The 18290-nt window shown below is 35.8% G+C and overlaps 1 protein-coding gene across 1 annotated transcript in view; it reads left to right on the top strand.

The window, feature by feature from the left end:
• The first annotated feature begins 3166 nt into the window (after positions 1-3166).
• The window catches only part of LOC107715802 (netrin-4-like), a 17257-nt gene continuing 2133 nt past the window's right edge, over positions 3167-18290 (top strand). Inside the window, exons 1-9 of the mRNA XM_016522006.1 lie at positions 3167-3220; positions 6156-6232; positions 9890-10602; positions 11255-11715; positions 12843-13187; positions 13400-13526; positions 14681-14869; positions 15247-15463; positions 15639-15766. Of these exons, the coding sequence (XP_016377492.1) occupies positions 10515-10602; positions 11255-11715; positions 12843-13187; positions 13400-13526; positions 14681-14869; positions 15247-15463; positions 15639-15766 (1555 nt within the window). The 5' untranslated portion in view covers positions 3167-3220; positions 6156-6232; positions 9890-10514. The remainder of the gene's footprint in view (positions 3221-6155; positions 6233-9889; positions 10603-11254; positions 11716-12842; positions 13188-13399; positions 13527-14680; positions 14870-15246; positions 15464-15638; positions 15767-18290) is intronic.

The following is an 18290-nucleotide window of genomic DNA, read 5'->3' as shown; positions in this document are numbered from 1 at the left end:
CTGTTTGAACAAGACAGATGAGATCTCAGATGAGATCTCTGGTGAGCTGGGTCCTCAGAACAGAAAAGTTCTCCTTTTGTGGTCCAAAATCAGGGCAGATTAGTCCCCCAAGCGATTGAGGTCATTGATAAGCTTCAGATGAAAGACATTTCTGATAAAATGATGCACAACTGGGACTTTCAAATGTCAACATAGCAGAAACTACGCTAGTATCAAGAAAAAAACTTCAGACTTTTAACTTTTTATGCTCGACTTTCAATTCACACCTACTAGGATTGTTAGCTATACTGAATGTCACAGAACTGTGCTATATTTAAGGAGGAAAAAATGTGTTCTGTATTAAATTCATATGGGACACAATTTATCAAGTATATTAGTGAATGCCAGAGAATGCCATTTATTTTATTTCAATCAGTTTTGTTTGAAAAATCCATTTCCTCCAGATACGAAAAAAAAATGCTTTGGTAAATTTGGACTTTTAATGTCATAATTATGAAATAATTGTAAATTATAATTATAATTAGTTATAATAATTATAATTATGGCATTTAATCTCATAATCTCTACTTCTTGTTACAACTGCAACTTTTAATCTCATAATTTTCCATTTTGTTTAAACATAATGACTTCTTATCTTACTGTTTCATCTTTTTTTATCTCATAATTATGACTTGTATTTTCATCTCATAATTATGAGTAGGGTTGCAAAAAGTTGGAAACTTTCCATAAATTTCTGGGATTTTTTGGAAACTTTAGGAATATTTAAGAAATTTTTTGGAAAGTTTCTGGAAATTTTCCAGAAATTTTCCACCACTTTGCAACCCTATATATGACTTATTATATCTATTTCATAATAGATATTTTACATATGTTTTTAGATATTATTATGATTTTCCCCCCTTATGTAGCAGAAAATTGTCTTCCATAGTTTTGAATCAAGTGTTAACAACTGTAAAGAAAACACAAATCGATATGAAAAAAAAAAAGAACAAACAAAAGCTAGCAATGTCAAGGTAAAGAGTTTGATTCCCAAGTCAATTTGTCAGTTCAATTCCTGATTCTTAAATGCAATGTTGCAAGTTTCTCTGGACAAAAACAGCTGGCTAATGTGTACATTTAAATGAGGGCGATACTATTGACATGGAGGAGGTGAGCTAACTTTCATCTGCTGACTTTTTGATTGTACTGTTCATTAAAACCATCCACTGAATTGATCTGTGGAACTTGCGCACACAAAAAGTCCTCTTCTTCCAGTCATTCTCTCCTTTTACACCCCTCATCTGCCCTTCTTGCCTTTATATTCCACAGGCGGTTGTGGGTGTCAAGCCTGCTTGAGTGTGACTCCTATTTTGCAGTAATGAAAGCAACATGTGCTTCTAACTTTAGCTGCTCATGATACCCAGATGTTGGTTTTGGAGAGCAGCAGAGGTGGGCCCCCAGCTTCCCAGTGTCACATCGCTAAAGAGCCATGGAAGAATATGAAGCTTCTATAAGTCTACATCTTTGTATTTGATCTGTGTTTTTAAACCGCTGGAGTCTGTTTTATCTCAGTTAGCAAACACATCAAAGATGGCAAAAAGCGTTTGAGCTGGTATTTGTTCCACAGTAGAATAAGTGGAACAGCTGATGTAATGTAAAACACATACACGTTTACCATAACAACACAAAATCTAGCTAATGTTCCATTTTACCATTAGCTAATTGGTTAAACATGGTGTCTAATATGGTTTTAAAAAGTCAGTTCAACAGCCCTGCAGCGGTGCATGACCGTCGTCTGTTCTATTTAATGGGTGAAATGTATACACCATCAGGTCAGTGAGTGTCACACTGTAGTACTCCAAGCCTGTGTGTTTTATGAGAGAATAAAAAAGAGCTGTGGCCTGAAATGACGATGCTTTTTGCCAGACCAGACAGACTTAGTGGCTTTAATTGTGACCCGCATGACCTTTGAATGGTCATTAGGGGTCAGATGAAATCACGGGTGGATACCTGGCCTGCATGTGGCCATAAAAAAGAAAGGTTTTAATCGCTGGTGATGAGATTAGGCAGGTTTTTGGTTACTAATAGACACCTGGTCACAATTCAGGGTCAGGGATCACAGTTACTATTAGAACCCCTAACCCAAAGTATTGACCTCATAAAACAAAAACTAAAAAAAAAAAAAAAAACAACCTAGACAAATAGAGGGGAACCAAAACCAGAATATCATAAGAGATTTGGAGATGGCCATTTTTGACCGCTAGCCAAAGAAGTAAATTACAATGAATATTAAAATGAAATATTCTATAAAAATATATTTACAAAAACTTCAAATACAATACTAATAAATTCTAATGTAATTACTATCATTTCATAAAATTCATTATTAAATTATAGTAAGATGATATATAAATATTAATATTAAATAATATATACTATAATTTAAACCCTATATATATGTGTGTAGATTGTTTGACAGACAATAATAACAAAATTAATAAAATACTTATTATAATAAAAATTATAATAAAAATACAAAATTATATTATTAAATATTTAATCATTTAAGATTTAAAATATAATAAACCAAGTAAAAATACTAAATAACTGCAGATTTTATTATGATGAAAACTACAAAAACATATAATTAATATGATATACCGTAGTTTAAAATGAAAATACATCAAATTTAATTATAAAATAACTTGCTGATTCTTTGACAAATAATAATAATGAATTTTAAAAAAATTTGATAAGAAAATAAGAAATTATTAGATTAGATAAGATTAGATAAGAAAATAAGAACAAATTAAAATGTAATAAATCACAAAAAAAAATAACTCACTGATTCTTTGACAGATTATAGTAAAATATTTATTATAATATATTATAATAAAAATCATAAAATTACAATATTAAATATTACATAATTAACAAATTAAATTAATGTAATAAATCAAATAAAAATATAAAATAACTGGCTGCAATGCACTGGTATAAAGCATAAAGGGTTTACATTATTTATTAATGCCACTCCAATCCACCATGCCTCCTTTCTTTTTAAAGCACCTCATGGGGTGGTGGGAAATTTATACTCTACTGTTGCACATTTTCGCTATACAGCTCACGTTATTTACAATCCCTTTCATAGCCATTAATATCTTGCAGAGGCAATTCAGAAAACTAGTAGCTTGCTGTAGTAGCCCTCAACGATGAGACTTGGAAATCGCTAAATCCCTGGGTAAGCACTTGTCTTATTTACTTACCGAACCCCTATGAAGGGTGTGGGGTGTGTGCCTGTGCGTGTTTATACAGACCTCCATATGTGTGGGAAGCTTTACTCCGCTCGAATAAAATGTGGTTTCAGCTGCGTCAGTGCAGCAGGGCACTACCAATCAGGCACAAACCTCTTCAATCAAAACCACCCCTCTTAAAATTCCTCTCATTCCTGCTTCTTAAGACCTAATAATGTTGAAATTAAATGGATTTGGAACGCTGGCACATGTGCGAGTGTTTATGTGCAACGAATCCCGTCATAGACAAACATACCATTGCGTGATCGGCCATTCGCATATATAAACAGCTACATGAGCTACTGCATGGAATGGTTATCTATACACAATAGACCCACACAGAAAAACATTAGCAACCCTGGAGACGCGCACGCATGCATGTAGTCACACAATTGCTTTGGCAAGCTTCCTACATGTTCCACAGGGGCTCCGGACTGTCATAGCCGTTCATCTGGCCTCTATCAGCGCCCAGCCTGACAACTTAATCTCACTCATTCATTCAAACAGATCAAAGCAGCACACTGCAATTTAAACCTATTACCCTGGTATAAAGACATTCGCATGTTGTGACCCTCTCTCTCTCAAACACACACAAACGCACACTCACAAATGTTTGCAAACAGACATGCAAAGACCATCACAAGCCCACATTTACACAAACATACATGTATGTATTTAAAGATTTTTGTTTCTCTAAAATTTTGACTTTTTATGTCATAATCGTGACTCTTTATGTCATAATTAGGACTTTTTATCTCACAATTGTTTGTCATAATTTCAACCTTTTATCTCAGAATTGTTTTTGTCATAATTTTGTCATAATTTCGACTTTTGACATAATTATGATTTTTAATCACATAATTGTTTTTATTTATAATTTAGACTTTTTATGTCATAATCAAGATGTTTTATTTTATAATTGTTTTTCATAATTTCAGTTGTTTTTGTTATAATTTCTGCTTGTGCTACTTGTTTCTACTTTTTAATCTCATGATTGTTTTATGTGATGATTTTGAATTTTTATGTCATAATTATGACTTTTTATTTCATCATTACAACGTCATAATTGTTTGTCATAATTTCAACTTTTGTCATAATTGTCATAATTTTTGTCAAAAATGTTATTGACGTGTCATAATTATGACTTTTTAAACTCATAATTGTTTTTATGTGATCGTTTTAATTTTTTTGTCATAATTATTTTTTACCTTTGACTTTTTTTCTTATGACTTTTTACGTCATAATGGTCTCAATTTAAATTTTTACATCATAAATGATTATCAGAATTTTGCCTTTTTTGTCATAATAATTACTTTTTATTTCTCAATTTTAGATTTTTAATTTTCAAAGGAAAAAACAAATCACAACAGAATGTGAAATAAAATAGATCAAACAACAAAACATTGGCCTAGCAATGACAAAGTCATGCGTTCAATTAATTGGCACAATTAAATGAGGGCTACAAAAGCCAAAATGACACAAAGCTAATTCTGTTTATTAAAGTTTCTCATTCAACCTCAATAAATACAAATGTGGGATATACACACAGATGTTCTGATGTGCCTAATTTCAAACATCCCTCATTACGAAATGTATGTTTTCCATTATACAGTACCAGTGCTGGATAAACAATCATCTAAAGTGCTTGAACATACTTTGATGCCAAAACCTCTTAGCAATCTTGAATAGGATGGTCGGATGATTTAAATTGCTATAATGAATATGGATTGTTTGTTAACATCTGTCATTGATATGGTTACATTCACGCTCCCTGGGAAACAGCAATCTACAATTCACCTTTGACCTTTATACTGATGTTTGCATTCCACACATTAAGCTTAACTTATTCTGTCCTGTATAGGGGATATTTATTGTGGTGGAGATTTTCATAATTGTATTATTTTATTGAATTTTAGGGGTTATACAGAGTGAAACGTTTCAGTTTTAGAATGTAATGGCCAACTGATTAGCAACAACAACCAATCATAAACTGAGCAGTGTTTTCCATATGAAATATCAAGCAGTGACCAAAAACAGTTACAGTCTGAAGTAAGCTACAAAAGCTGTTATTTAAACAGGTTACATGCTTTGTTCATTTAATCAATGATATTCACACATTTGCAAATAAGAATGATCATCTTGGAATTGAAACCCCCAGGAAAAATTCTCAACTCGGTAAAAATTGAAGAGTGTGAAACATGAAAAAAAGATAACGCAAGATTTAGAAAGACACACGGCTGACAATTTAAAGTGTGAAAAGCCTACAAAGTGGGCAAAATCTGGCCAACACACAATCCTTCCCACATATAGGCAAGCTGATATAAATGAATACTGTGCAAAGAGTTGCTTGCCATTTAAAATCCTTCCCTGTTGAGAAAGTCTTGTTCAACAATACAGTTTTGTGCAAATATTTTAATGAGCAGCTAAAAGCTTTATTGGGTGCAGGCTGGTTAAAACCCAATTATTTTCCCAGCATTTAAATGAACCACAGTTACCATAAAGTCAATTAACTTTGGCATTTTTAGCTGAAACAAGCATCCAAGTATGAAAAAAAACCTTTTTTACTTACAACTACAAATCAGATTAAACAGGCATCACTCACAGAAACTGTGAGAAAAAAGAAAGAAAGAATATATATATATATATATATATGCATCTGTATATGTGTGTGTGTGTGTGTGTGTATATATGTATACACACACACACACACACACACACACATATATATTCTAAAATAATTTATAAAAGACTTTTTTTGCAATTTTTTTAAAATTTTCTATCTACGAAAACTATTCAGCTAACAATCTATTTCACAAAAGACAGTGTTTCTTTCATAACATCTGATCAGGAATGCCAACTATGTGTCATCTGTTTTATTTCCAGGTGGAAATGGCTGTTTCTAATTCCAGGCAAGACCATCTCTTCCTGTTTTTGGCATGCACTCAGTCAGTGGATATAAGGTGTGTTACATTGATAGCCCAAGGCTCATCCAGTAGACCAGACATCCCCGACACGCTCACAAAATGCAACCTAGACACTAAAGTTGCTGTATTATCCCTAATTTGTAATGCCATGAGGAGACCATGGGAACAGCCAGAGGAACCCCACACAGTAAAACTTTTGAATTATGCAGTGGCATGGTTATATTTGAGTCAGCGACAACAGCAAAATTATATAGAATGAGGTTTCTTTGTATATAAATTACGCATCAATATGCTGCTGACAAACATGAGAGACAAAAACGTAATGTTTTTGACTGTAATTTTGTCCTATATGTCCAACAAAAACACACACATATGGCACACACATACAATTTAATGTAAAATCCTGAATTATGCTTTGATTCTGTCAAAAAGGTTGACGGCATCTAAATCAAACCTTCTTAAAAAGACAGATTCATCCAGTTTCCACATCTGGAAGTAATAAATTTTAATAGCTCACAGCTAATTCACCATCAATAGGATTAATGTGATCCCCAATAAAGATAGTTATTGCTCATGCAGTCTGCAGGGCGGCAGAAAGGCCCACAACGGAATGATGTGAGGTTTGGAGATGAAGGTCTGCTCTCTGAGCTTTTTTATGACCTGGAGGGCAGCCAGCCGAGTGTCAGAGAGAAGAATGAAAGCATGAAGAGATATATGTAGGATATGAGAATGGGGGAGGAAAACTAATAAAGAGCACATATATAGAAATCAAAGACATGAAATTAAACTTAAGCAAAAGATAAGAGGAATCAAAAAGTACGAAGTAATGTGCAGTGAGTGTATAAGCATATAGGCTGACACTATGTCTAAACTACACTAGCAGTCTATAGACGCACCTACTCATTATGTATTATTAAAAACACAAAATGTGAAATCATTAAAAATTAAATTAAATATTACATTAAATTAAATAGTTTAACTGTAAATCCATCTTTGCATCTGTTTTTGTAGACACTAAACTAGACATCCAAACTTATTTTGTATTATTAAAAACACAAAACGTAAAAAATAAAATAAAATAAAATTAAATAAAATTAAATAAAATAAAATTAAATAAAATAAAATTAAATACTGGCAATGTTTATTTGTATGTTAGTTAGTTAGTTAGCTTATATGAATATAGCAATAAACTTTTTGCTTTGAATATATCTTTATGTTCTCTCAACATGCTGTGTCACCATGCATAGAATTTCCTGCACAGAACTAACAATTTTTACCTTCCGATTTTAATCCCTTCTGCAATGACCAAACATAATGCATAGTGCATTTTATTTACATTTGAACATATTTAGTGTTTATGTGCATTAGGTGGGATTGTTCTTTCGTTCACTCTGTCATTCAAGTACAACAGATGAAGGTAACTATAAGAACCTAGTTTAATTCAAAAGAACCTAGAAAAAATGTAAGGGGGCTTGCTGGAAATTTGCACATATTGTAAACAGCTTTTACGTGACTACAATAAAACTTTGCTTTGTAATGCTCTACCATAAAACCAAAGTCTTCGTTTAAGCCTTTTGTGTAACGCATGTGGCTTTGAAATACATTTTTTCCCATCAGCACGAAACATTCCCTTTCTGCTGGCATGACTCTTTCTTTATTTATCAGCTTATGAATTAATATGCCCATTATCCTCTGATGTAGCCTATAAGTTGAGGAAAGCATAATAAAATCATTGTCTTTATTTGTGAACAACAGTTTTATTTCACAACAAAGATATGGAAACACACACATCATTTAATTGAAGATTAATGAGTTTTCAACTTTGTCTTGAGAGTTTTTATGTGTAGTTAATGAGCGCAACATATGTTTGAATGTGAACTGGGCACATAGCAGGCAAGACAAGTTGGCAAAGACACACAAAAGTATTCAGCCATATGATGAAACCACTTGGGGGATTTTTGTCTATATTGTGCATGGTGAAACTCTTGGTTAAAGGAATAGTTCACCCAAAAATTAAAATCTGCGGAATACTTACCCTCAGGTGATCCAACATGTAGATACGTTTGTTTCTTCATTGCATACGATTTAGAGAAATCTAGCGTTATGTCACTTGCTCACCAATGGATCCTCTGCAATGAATGGGTGCCGTCAGAACAAAATCAGGACAGAAATATGTACAAATTAAACACTGTTTACAAGCAAAAACAGTCCAAAACAGTTCTAAACAAAAGTGGATGGACTTTTTCACTGAGGAAGTGGTATTATGGATTATGGACTATGGACTTGTATATTGGCCCAAAGCAATGTTTTTATGTAAAATGTCTTAATGATGGATTTGTTTATTACAAGCACACAGCTTTTCACACAACATTAATTAAGTGAATGACTAGAATTGTGTGAATTATTTTTAGTTTATGGATTATGCTGACGTTTTTATCAGCTGTTTGGATGGATTATGTCAAAGTATAGGCTGAGAATTTTTCTGAACTTCAGTCAAATTCATTTCCAAATGGTTTGCATCTCAACTCAAGGCAGAAAATTTGGGACAGTTCAGCTCTAACTACACTCTAAAAAATTACCTAGTGGTTGGGTTACTACCCAGAAGGTTGGGTTAAACATTTAACCCAACCGCTGGGTCAAAACAACCCAATTGCTGGGTTTGTCCCTATTTTACCCAGCACTGGGTTGTATTTAACCCAGCATTTTTTTAGTGTACATTTACCTTTCAAAATATACACTACCTCCTCGTACCCAGCACTGGGTTGTATTTAACCCAGCATTTTTTTAGAGTGTACATTTACCTTTCAAAATATACACTACCTCCTCCTTTAAATGCGCAAATGGCAATAGTTTTATGTAAAGAATTTATGATTTCCATAACCACCAGCCAGAAACATTCTTCCAATGTAATATAGTGCTGTATTTCCTCATGTCACAATATACATCTATAGAAGTCCACATATATATTTTTGTATGTATTTCAATTTTCCTTAAATGAATCATCAAAGGCACCCATAATACAGAACTAGCGCTGTTTAAAATCAGGAGGAAAAGGCACATCAAGTAACATCTCTCACCCCATTAAGGAGAGCAGGTTTTGGTGCTGGTATATATGTATAGACAGTTTCTGGAATTCTCCATGTGGCTGGATCACATTAACTTTGTTCTCCAGCCCCAGCGAATCTGACCTAACTCACACATGCACCTACCTGCAAACTCATAGAATAAAAGACGCAGAAAATCATTAGTGCTTTGTGAAGAAGAAATATATTGTTTCAGTATATAATAGAATGTTTCAGTAAATTAATGTAAAAGTTTTTTAAAAATATTTTATGAATTAAAAAAAATTCATCTTAATATTGATAAAAAATAATAATACACTCTAGTACTATTAAAATACATATTAATGTGGTCAAATCATATGTTTTTTAAATATTTTGATTTCCTGTTTCACTGTATGGAAAAGAGCAGTGTGGACATTCTGATGAATGTTTCCTTTTGCGTCCCACGGATGAAAGACGAGTAAATGACTTTGGAATGGCATGAGGGTGAATAAATTATGTCATCATTTTCATTTCTAGTTAAATATTAACTAACTAAAACTTTTGTTTGAAATAAATAAAATAATAAAGGCATAAAAAAATAATAATTAATATGTATGTGTCCCTTTTCTATTATCTTTTGGTTTCACAGGATGCTTCCTTCAGATATAGGACGTTCAGTGGCATGAATCACAGCGATAATCATGTCTGGTACCGTGTATAAAATGGAATCAAGATCACTTGTTTGATGTCTGCAGGGAACTGTACTAATGTATAATTCCACTGTGGGGCAGAAGAGAGCTCTTTTTCGATCCGTGCAATGCTTCAGATTCAGGCCAGTGGTTCACAGTCATGCATCTGTGCTCTTGGGAAACTGGAACAACGCTGCGCGTTAAGAATAGAAGCGACAAATTGCTATTACCAAAGTACCAAAGCGCGTTTTTATCCCTCTTTTACCTTCAGTTAGAAAGTGCTGTCATGTCTAAAGGACAATAGTTTCCTCTTCATCTGAATGCGCAAAAACAACAATGTTAAGGGAATGAACCGCGTGCCGTTTGGACAGGTGCATCCCAAATCACCACCAATAGCAGACATTTTTTGACTTGCTCTGAAAATGGATCACCAGCAGCTGGATTTCATGCAACTTGTCAAGAAAACTCTGTTTCCAAACAGTGAAGGAGATCTCTCCAAATTTAACTGAAAATGCACTGGGACATGATGGTTTATCTCTTCTAACTATGGATAACTAACCTGCCTTTACACCCAGACTGCTAAACATGAAACCTCTTTGGAGTCCTCAGTTTGTGATGGTGATACTGAAGTGCGCAGTGATCTTATTTCCTGGATTCCTGCAGGGCTTCACAGGTAAGTGATAGAAAACAGTCCGTCTGTCCTTAAACTTGTATTCATATATTTCCGTATATATTCACACATGTATACACAAACCAATTATGTTTTAAGCATTATATAATGATTTTAAACTAATTTAATTTAATTGTTAAATGATTTTTAACAGATGTCTAAAGAAAATTATGATAAACAGTTACTAAATATTGTTTTTGCCATTTGTGGGAAGAGTCACTAAAATAGCCAGACTTCTACTTGTAATAATAATCAAATTGTCAAATGCATAAACTTCTGGTGAGATCTGATTTTCATTTTTCATTCTTTTTTTTATTTTTTATTTTATGTTTATTTAAAGTTTAAGCTGTGTAATTCATTTCACATTTGGATAACAAGTTAGTGCACAATTGATGCATTAAAAAAAACAAAAACATTTTCTATATATAGCTGCGACATTTGCTGTAGAAATCAAACACTTTTTGGTTCTGTGAAAGCTATACTGTGAGGTTCATTAAAGGCTCAGGTTGTCAAACATTGTGCTGTGACATGCCAGAACCTGACTGTAGTGTTTACAGAAGTTCAGTGTTCAAAAAGGGTGCATTTCAAATCATCAGCATGAAAGTTTCTCTGGATTTGTTTGTGAATGCATGTGCATGTTTCCTCTTTTCCACAGAGTCCAGATGTGTTGGCCGTGCTTGCAGCCCTCCTATGGGTAACTTGGCCAGTGGCAGGACCCTTTTCACGCTGACTAGCTGCTGCACTAATAGCTCTTCCTGCCTGCCAACCCAGCCACGCTGTCTAGCAGAGCACCATCCTCCTGCCCTCATGGCCGATGACCCATTTATTCATCCAGATACCTGGTGGGGCTCAGCGGCTGCCACTGGAGAACAGGAAGAAATCCGTCTTGACTTGGAGACACGGTTCTGCATGAGTCACGTTGTGATGTTATTCCGTTCCCCACGTCCTGCTGCTATGAGGTTGGAGCGCTCGCAGGACTTTGGCCAGACCTGGGAGACACTAAAGCTGTTTGCCAGGAACTGCACTGAGATGTTCGGGCTTCCTGATGATATAAGTCAACCAGGATCTCTCTGCACTTCCAGATATTCTAATGTGGTCCCGTGTAGCCGAGGAGAGGTAAGGAAGGAAATAAGCACCACAAAACATCTTTCTTTTTGACAACACTGAAAGCCCTCTCAGATTGCATGCGATCGCGAAAACAGATCTCTTTAGAGTTTTATTGTGCTTGAATGGTCAAATATGCACACAATTATGTCAAAATGCCCATCGTGTGGAGTATTCACGTAAACACAGTCGTTATGTCTTAAACATAAACAGTTGGGTGAAAACCGAATGTGTATCAGTATGTTGGATCCATGAAGTTGGTCTTTAAGGGACAGCAGTATGTCATTATTAATGTTAATCACTCACTGCACTTGACTGAATCCCTTTTGGATCTTTAATAAGAATCAGTTCATGTTTGATTGATACAGTGAAGACTATGCAGTGTTTTATTTATACACTTTATTTAATTTCTGTAATATTATATACTGCATCATTATATACTGCATAAACCTATAGCTTACTGTAGCTGAAAAACTTTAAAGTTTGTTTCATATTTATTTGTTCTATTGTGTTTGTAATATGCTTTTATTTCTTATTTTTGATAACAATAATAAAATAAAAAAATAGCTATATCGAGATATATATCGTTATCGCAAAATCTTATTTCGCGATAACGATATATATCGTTATCGCGAAATAAGATTTTGGTCATATCGCCCACCCCTAGAAGTATGTAATTTCTGTCATTTTTGTGGCAATCAACATACAAAATGGCTTAAAATTTTCCATTTTAAACAACGTTTAAACCAAATATTCCCCCATTTGAGTACAACTATTTAAATCAAAATTCTTTATAGCCTTTCTCTCTAATACTTTTAAAATGGACAGTTCACCCAAAGATGAAAATCATGTCATCATTTGCTCCCCCACATGTCATTCCAAACATTCATGCATTTATTTTTTCTGTGTAACATAAAAAAATAACAGTGTCAACAGAGTCCCATTGACTTCCATAGTGTGTTTTATCCAAACTATAGAGTAGATGGGACTGCAACATTTTTCAAAATATATTCTTTTGTGTTCCATGGAAGAAAGAGAGTCAAATGATGGGAGCAAATGATGACAGAATTTTCATTTTTGAGTGTATTATCCCTGTAAATATGATCATTCATAATTATTTGTTTCTAATTGTTTTCTAGATCATATTCCGGTCCATAGGATTGGGAAGTGGGATTGTTGATCCCTACAGTCCTGAGGCGCTCTCCCGTCTGACAGTGACTAACTTACGAATCCAGCTCTTAAAATCTCAACAGTGTCCCATCTCAAAGGGCCAGCGAAGTGTCCCAGAACAGTCAAACCCACCCTTTTTACCCACAATTCACAGCAGGATGCTGACTGCTCCGACACCAAGTTCTGATCCTCTGGATTCAACCCCATTTGCTGTGTACTCTCTTCTGGCTAAAGGGACGTGTTTGTGTCATGGCCATGCTGAACATTGCCTTCCTGAAAATGAAGGACAAGACAGCCTGCAACCTAGTAATGTGGTAAGTGTGTCCATTTTGTAAGTGATTTTTGGGACGAGCAGCAGCGCAGCCACATTTAAAAGAGTGATTGTGTGAAGCAACTACTTGAGGGTGTATGTGAACTCACCCAGTATTTAGGAGAATAGGAAGTGGGCTGTTATATGTATTTTTATTAGGCATTGTGAGGCTTGAATGGGCAGCAACTGAAAGTAAATCATTCCTCTGGAGCGCAGGTGTCTGGCAAGTGTGTGTGTACCCACCACACAGCGGGCGAGCACTGCGAGAGGTGTGCCCCGCTCTACAACGACCAGCCCTGGAGAGCGGCCAACGGAAGCAGCGGGGAGAGCAACCCATGCCAGAGTGAGTGCATTTACTGTACGGGTTGATTCAGCCTTAAATTCCTTTAATCCTTGAAAATTGAAATTGCGCTATGAAAGGTCTTTCTATCACATCATAATTAGTGGCACTTTCTAATGCAGGAGGAATCCCATGTATATCTAAAACCACAAAAACGAAAACTCTGTCATCATTTACTCACCCTCAAGTTGTTCCAAACAACTTTATGAGTTTCTTTCTTCTGATGAACATAAGATATGTTGCTAGGTTCCCATTGACTTCCATAGTATGGAAAATATTATATATGAATCATGATTCCTATGTAACCAAGTATGAGTTTCATCAAGTTAGTGTTTTTAAGCATTTTACATTTATTCCAAAATAATAACTCAAGGCAGTAACAATAACAATATATTTTATTCATGTACTTATGTTCAGCTATTCTTTTTAATGTAAAGATTTTAGATTTTTTTCGGGTCATCAAAGCTCGGTAAATATTGGTCACAGACGTGGAGATTTACTTTAAATTTCACCAAGCTGATTACTCACCAAAAACTCACGCAGATCATGTTTTCATGCCATTTTAAGTTTTATTTTGATGTAACAAAGTGGTTATATCTAAGTGTTTTTGATTAGTCTTCCCATTATATTGTTCATTCAAACTGATTCGTGAACGCAGAATGCGCACAAACACATGAGGTGGGATTTATCGCTTGAACCAATAACAGCCAATCATAACGAGTCATATCCAATCATATTGCGTTGTAGCTATTGCCTCCTTTCACATGATTTTCCCCTGTCCATTCTCAATTACCCCCCACCAAACTCACGGCATGCTTTAGGGGGTCTGTTAAAACTCAGTGGGCTCAGGGGAGGCGAGAGAGATGCGTACTCGCGCTGTAACTTTACCTGCTGGTGTCGTGGTTGGGCAGTGTTTTTTCTCGTCCAATAAGATACACTGCCTCCCTTGCAGGGGAAATGCCCCTAAAATAGATGTATATATATCAAATAAAAAGTAATTAACTTAATTTACAGTGCAAAAAGCTGTTACAAGGACTTTTATTTGATAATAAAAATGTTGAGGATTATTTGTTAGGTTCTTGGATGATTCTTTGATCCATAATGTCTATTTCTGTCCCTAACTTTTTCACTGTGTTCTTTTTTTTTTGTCGCTGAAGAGTGTGAATGTCACGGCCACGCAGAGAGCTGCCACTTCTCCCAGCGAGTGTGGCTGTCCACAGGGGGCAGTAGCGGGGGCATCTGTGACAACTGCCAGCATAACACTGTGGGCCGCCGGTGCCAGCGCTGTCGCCCTGGATACCACCGTCACCCTGCCAGACCCCTCAACTCCCCGCATGCCTGCACACGTAAGACAGCTAGAAAGAAAGGAAGGAACAAATAGAAAAGGACAGTGAGATCTCAAAGGGTTCTGCCCTCAAATAATTATTCCCAACTGATCCCAAAATGTACTTATTTTATTCAAGCACATTGATGGTCAGTATGATACAGTATGAAAAATGAGAAAAACATCCTTTGAAATAAAATAAACCACCCATCAATGTCCTAGCAGCCACTCAGAACTCTTCACTTTTTTCTATCAAAATGGTTAACCTTGCAATCATTTACAGTCTTTTATTGCCTCCTACTGGTGGCAGAGTGGCACGATCCCTAAAGTGATTTAAAAGCAGTGGGAAGAGCTAATGAACCGATGACCAAAGACCAAAGATTTTTTTCCATGGCACAGGATGCTGGTGTGACCCAGTTGGGTCGGTGCCAGTAAATTCCGGCAGCGGGACACCATGGTGCCATCCTAGAAGTGGACAGTGCCACTGTAAACCTGGCGTGGGCGGCACTACCTGCAGCCACTGTCTACCAAGGTACTGGGGCTTTGGAGAGGAGGGTTGCAAATCTTGTGTGTGCCCTTTGACCTGTGATCCCGTCACAGGTCATTGCCTAGACAGGTCAGACTACATTTTGAATTCTTTCTAAATTTACTATTTGTGATTTGAAACTAAAACACTGAGAATTTCAAATGTAAATATCTGGTTTTAGTGACTTAATGAGGTTGATTATAATTGCATACCTGTTGGGGATTTTTAAATAGATTTTTGTTGTCGTATCATTTTCCTTTAACAGCAAAGGCGGCATAAAGCTTTACAATGTACCAATTGGTGGGAAAATTCCTGAACTGTCCCACTTTAAACCTCAAGAGGACGAGAGGGTGTGGCCTAAAGAACTGGCCGTCTCTGCGCTGTACTATACAGGTGAGCCGACTACAGGAACAAAACATTCCACACTAACAGCAGCTATTGTTAAACGTGGGAAACCACAGCACGAAATGTGACTTCAGGATGTGTCTTTTCAAAAAATTTGGCTTTTTATGTGGTTCCTTTACATGTAAGGCTGAGATAATTAGGTATTGCTGTGTAAATGGGTGAATCACAAACCTATCTAGAACATGTCCAGGTCATCCAAAATTATAATAAAACAAAAATATAAATACTTAAGGAAAATGAAGCCTATTGTAGGACCATTGGACATTGTTTTCATAGCAATGTTCTCATTACAGTACTGCAAAAATTAGTATATGATTAAACACTATTTTTTAATAGATTTTAATGGTTTTGAAGGAAGTCTCTTACACTCAGTCGCTTACACTCACCAAGGCTGCATTTATTTGATCAAGAATCCAATAAAAACAGTAGCGTTGTAAAATACTATTGTGGTTTTAAAATAATTTTTTTCTGTTTTTATATATTATAAAATGTAATTGACTCCTGTGATGCAAAGCATCATTACTCCAGGCTTCAGTGTCACACAATCCTTCAGAAATCATTCTAATAAGCTGATTTGCTGCTCAAGAAACAATTTTCTTAGTATTAGTATTAAAGTATTAATTTCTTTTTTCTTTTGAATAGTTGTGTATATATTTTATTATTTAAATTTTATATTATTAAAAAAACATTGTGTTGCAGTCATTGTCTATACTGTAATACAGTACAATACAAAACATCTTACATTTACATTACATTTAGTCATTTTGCAGACGCTCAAGTACAAGCTAGAAAGGGAAGGAATAAATAAAGAGAGAGACAAAGTTTTTTATTTTTTTATTTTTTTTTATAAATTTAGGATGAAGTAGCGTCGAAAGATATGTGTTTTCAGCTGTCGCTCGAAAATTGTCAGGGATTCAGCATTCCGGATAGGGGTGGGAAGATGATGATGCAAGGAGATAAAGAGAGGTGTAACATGGGCTCTTTTGGGCTCGTTGAAGACCAGTCGTGCCATAACAGAAGTATTTAATGTAGGTTTTTTGAGCAGTGGGGTTACCCGAGCCTGCTTGAATGCAGTGAGGAAGGTGCCTGTGAGGAGAGATGTGTTGATAATGTGTGTGAGTGCTGGTAAGAGTGTAGGAGAGATTGCTTGGAGAAGGTGTGAGGGGATTGGGTCTAGAGTGGCAAAATCATCAGCTGTTATAGAAGTGGTGGAGGGGGACAGAGGAGAGAATTAAACGTTTTGAAGAGACTAAGTGTGTCTGGAGCACTGTTGATCTTGTTGTGGAAATATGAAGATTTGGCAGTATGGACTTCAGCAGATAAAGATGAAACCAAAGATTGATACATACTGACGGATCTTTTGATTTGATAAGATTTTCTCTCTGCTGCCCTGAGTTTGGTCCGATGCTCACAAAGAACATCGGATAACCAGGGGGGTGCCTAGAATGTGCCCAGGAGGGCGGTAAATTACCACAACCTGAAGTTTTATAGGAGCTGTTACAGTAATCGCATGAGACCCCAAATGCATAGGGGAGAGTGGGTTGAGTATTTCCAATTGTTTGAAATGAGCAGACCAGTGCCCCCACCCCGGCCAACCTGACGGGGGGTGTGAGAGAAAGAGAAATTGTTAGATAGAGCAGCTGGGGTTGATCCTGGAGTCTTCTGGACGAATCCAGGTCAGTCAAGACCAAGATGCTGAGTGTGGATTGTAAAGAAAAAGCAGAAATGAAGTCTGCTTTGTTGACAGCTGACTGACAATTCAAGAGACCCACAGAGAAAGAACGAGGTGCAGTAGAAGATGTAGAGATAGGATCAGGTTAGCAAGATTGCGTTTCCGTCTGCGTGTGATGTTAGAGCGTTGTTGAGAGACAACCGGAATGTTTCGGAAACACATGATAGAGGTGGAAAAGAGAGGACAGAAAAGGAGAGTGTGTAAAGGGAAGTTAAAAATAATTTGCTCGGTGAAGTCGCGCAGGTAAAGTCGCAGGTCTTTACACTCGTCGGTCTTCCCATGTTGAGGCTGAACGCTTCAACGAAATACACAGTCTAAGAAACTACAGTGAAAACAGCTGTGGCCGCCTTCTAATTAGCACAGCCAATAGCCTATAGCAGGGCAATTGCTCAAATCGAAAATACAGTTTGCACTTAAGTCCAGGAAGAGAGCAATGCCAATAACACAGGCTCCTTCTTAGCCGGCGGCAATTATTATAATTACCAGTAAGTCCAATCAAAAATACAAACTACAAGGAAAATACAAAGTAGAAATAGGTAGACAACGAAATATTCCTTCCAAGCAGCAAGTAATAATTTAAACAACAGATCTCCAAACAAAATATTAAGCAAAACACCCACGCGCTGCCATCCGTCTCTTCTGTTAACTTCAAAACTTCAAAATCAAATATTCATGTTCAATGCGATAATGAGAACTTGGGGTAAAAACATTTAATTATCATTAAAAAAGTCACTGCATTCTATCTTAATGGTCTTAAAATCAGCCATCCTTTTATTTGTG

Source organism: Sinocyclocheilus rhinocerous, unplaced genomic scaffold, assembly GCF_001515625.1.
Source record: "Sinocyclocheilus rhinocerous isolate Xijiao unplaced genomic scaffold, SAMN03320098_v1.1 scaffold899, whole genome shotgun sequence".
In the NCBI taxonomy this organism is placed as follows: domain Eukaryota; kingdom Metazoa; phylum Chordata; class Actinopteri; order Cypriniformes; family Cyprinidae; genus Sinocyclocheilus; species Sinocyclocheilus rhinocerous.
The sequence above is the reverse complement of the archived record's forward strand: the minus strand, read 5'-3'. Positions and strand labels throughout refer to the sequence as shown.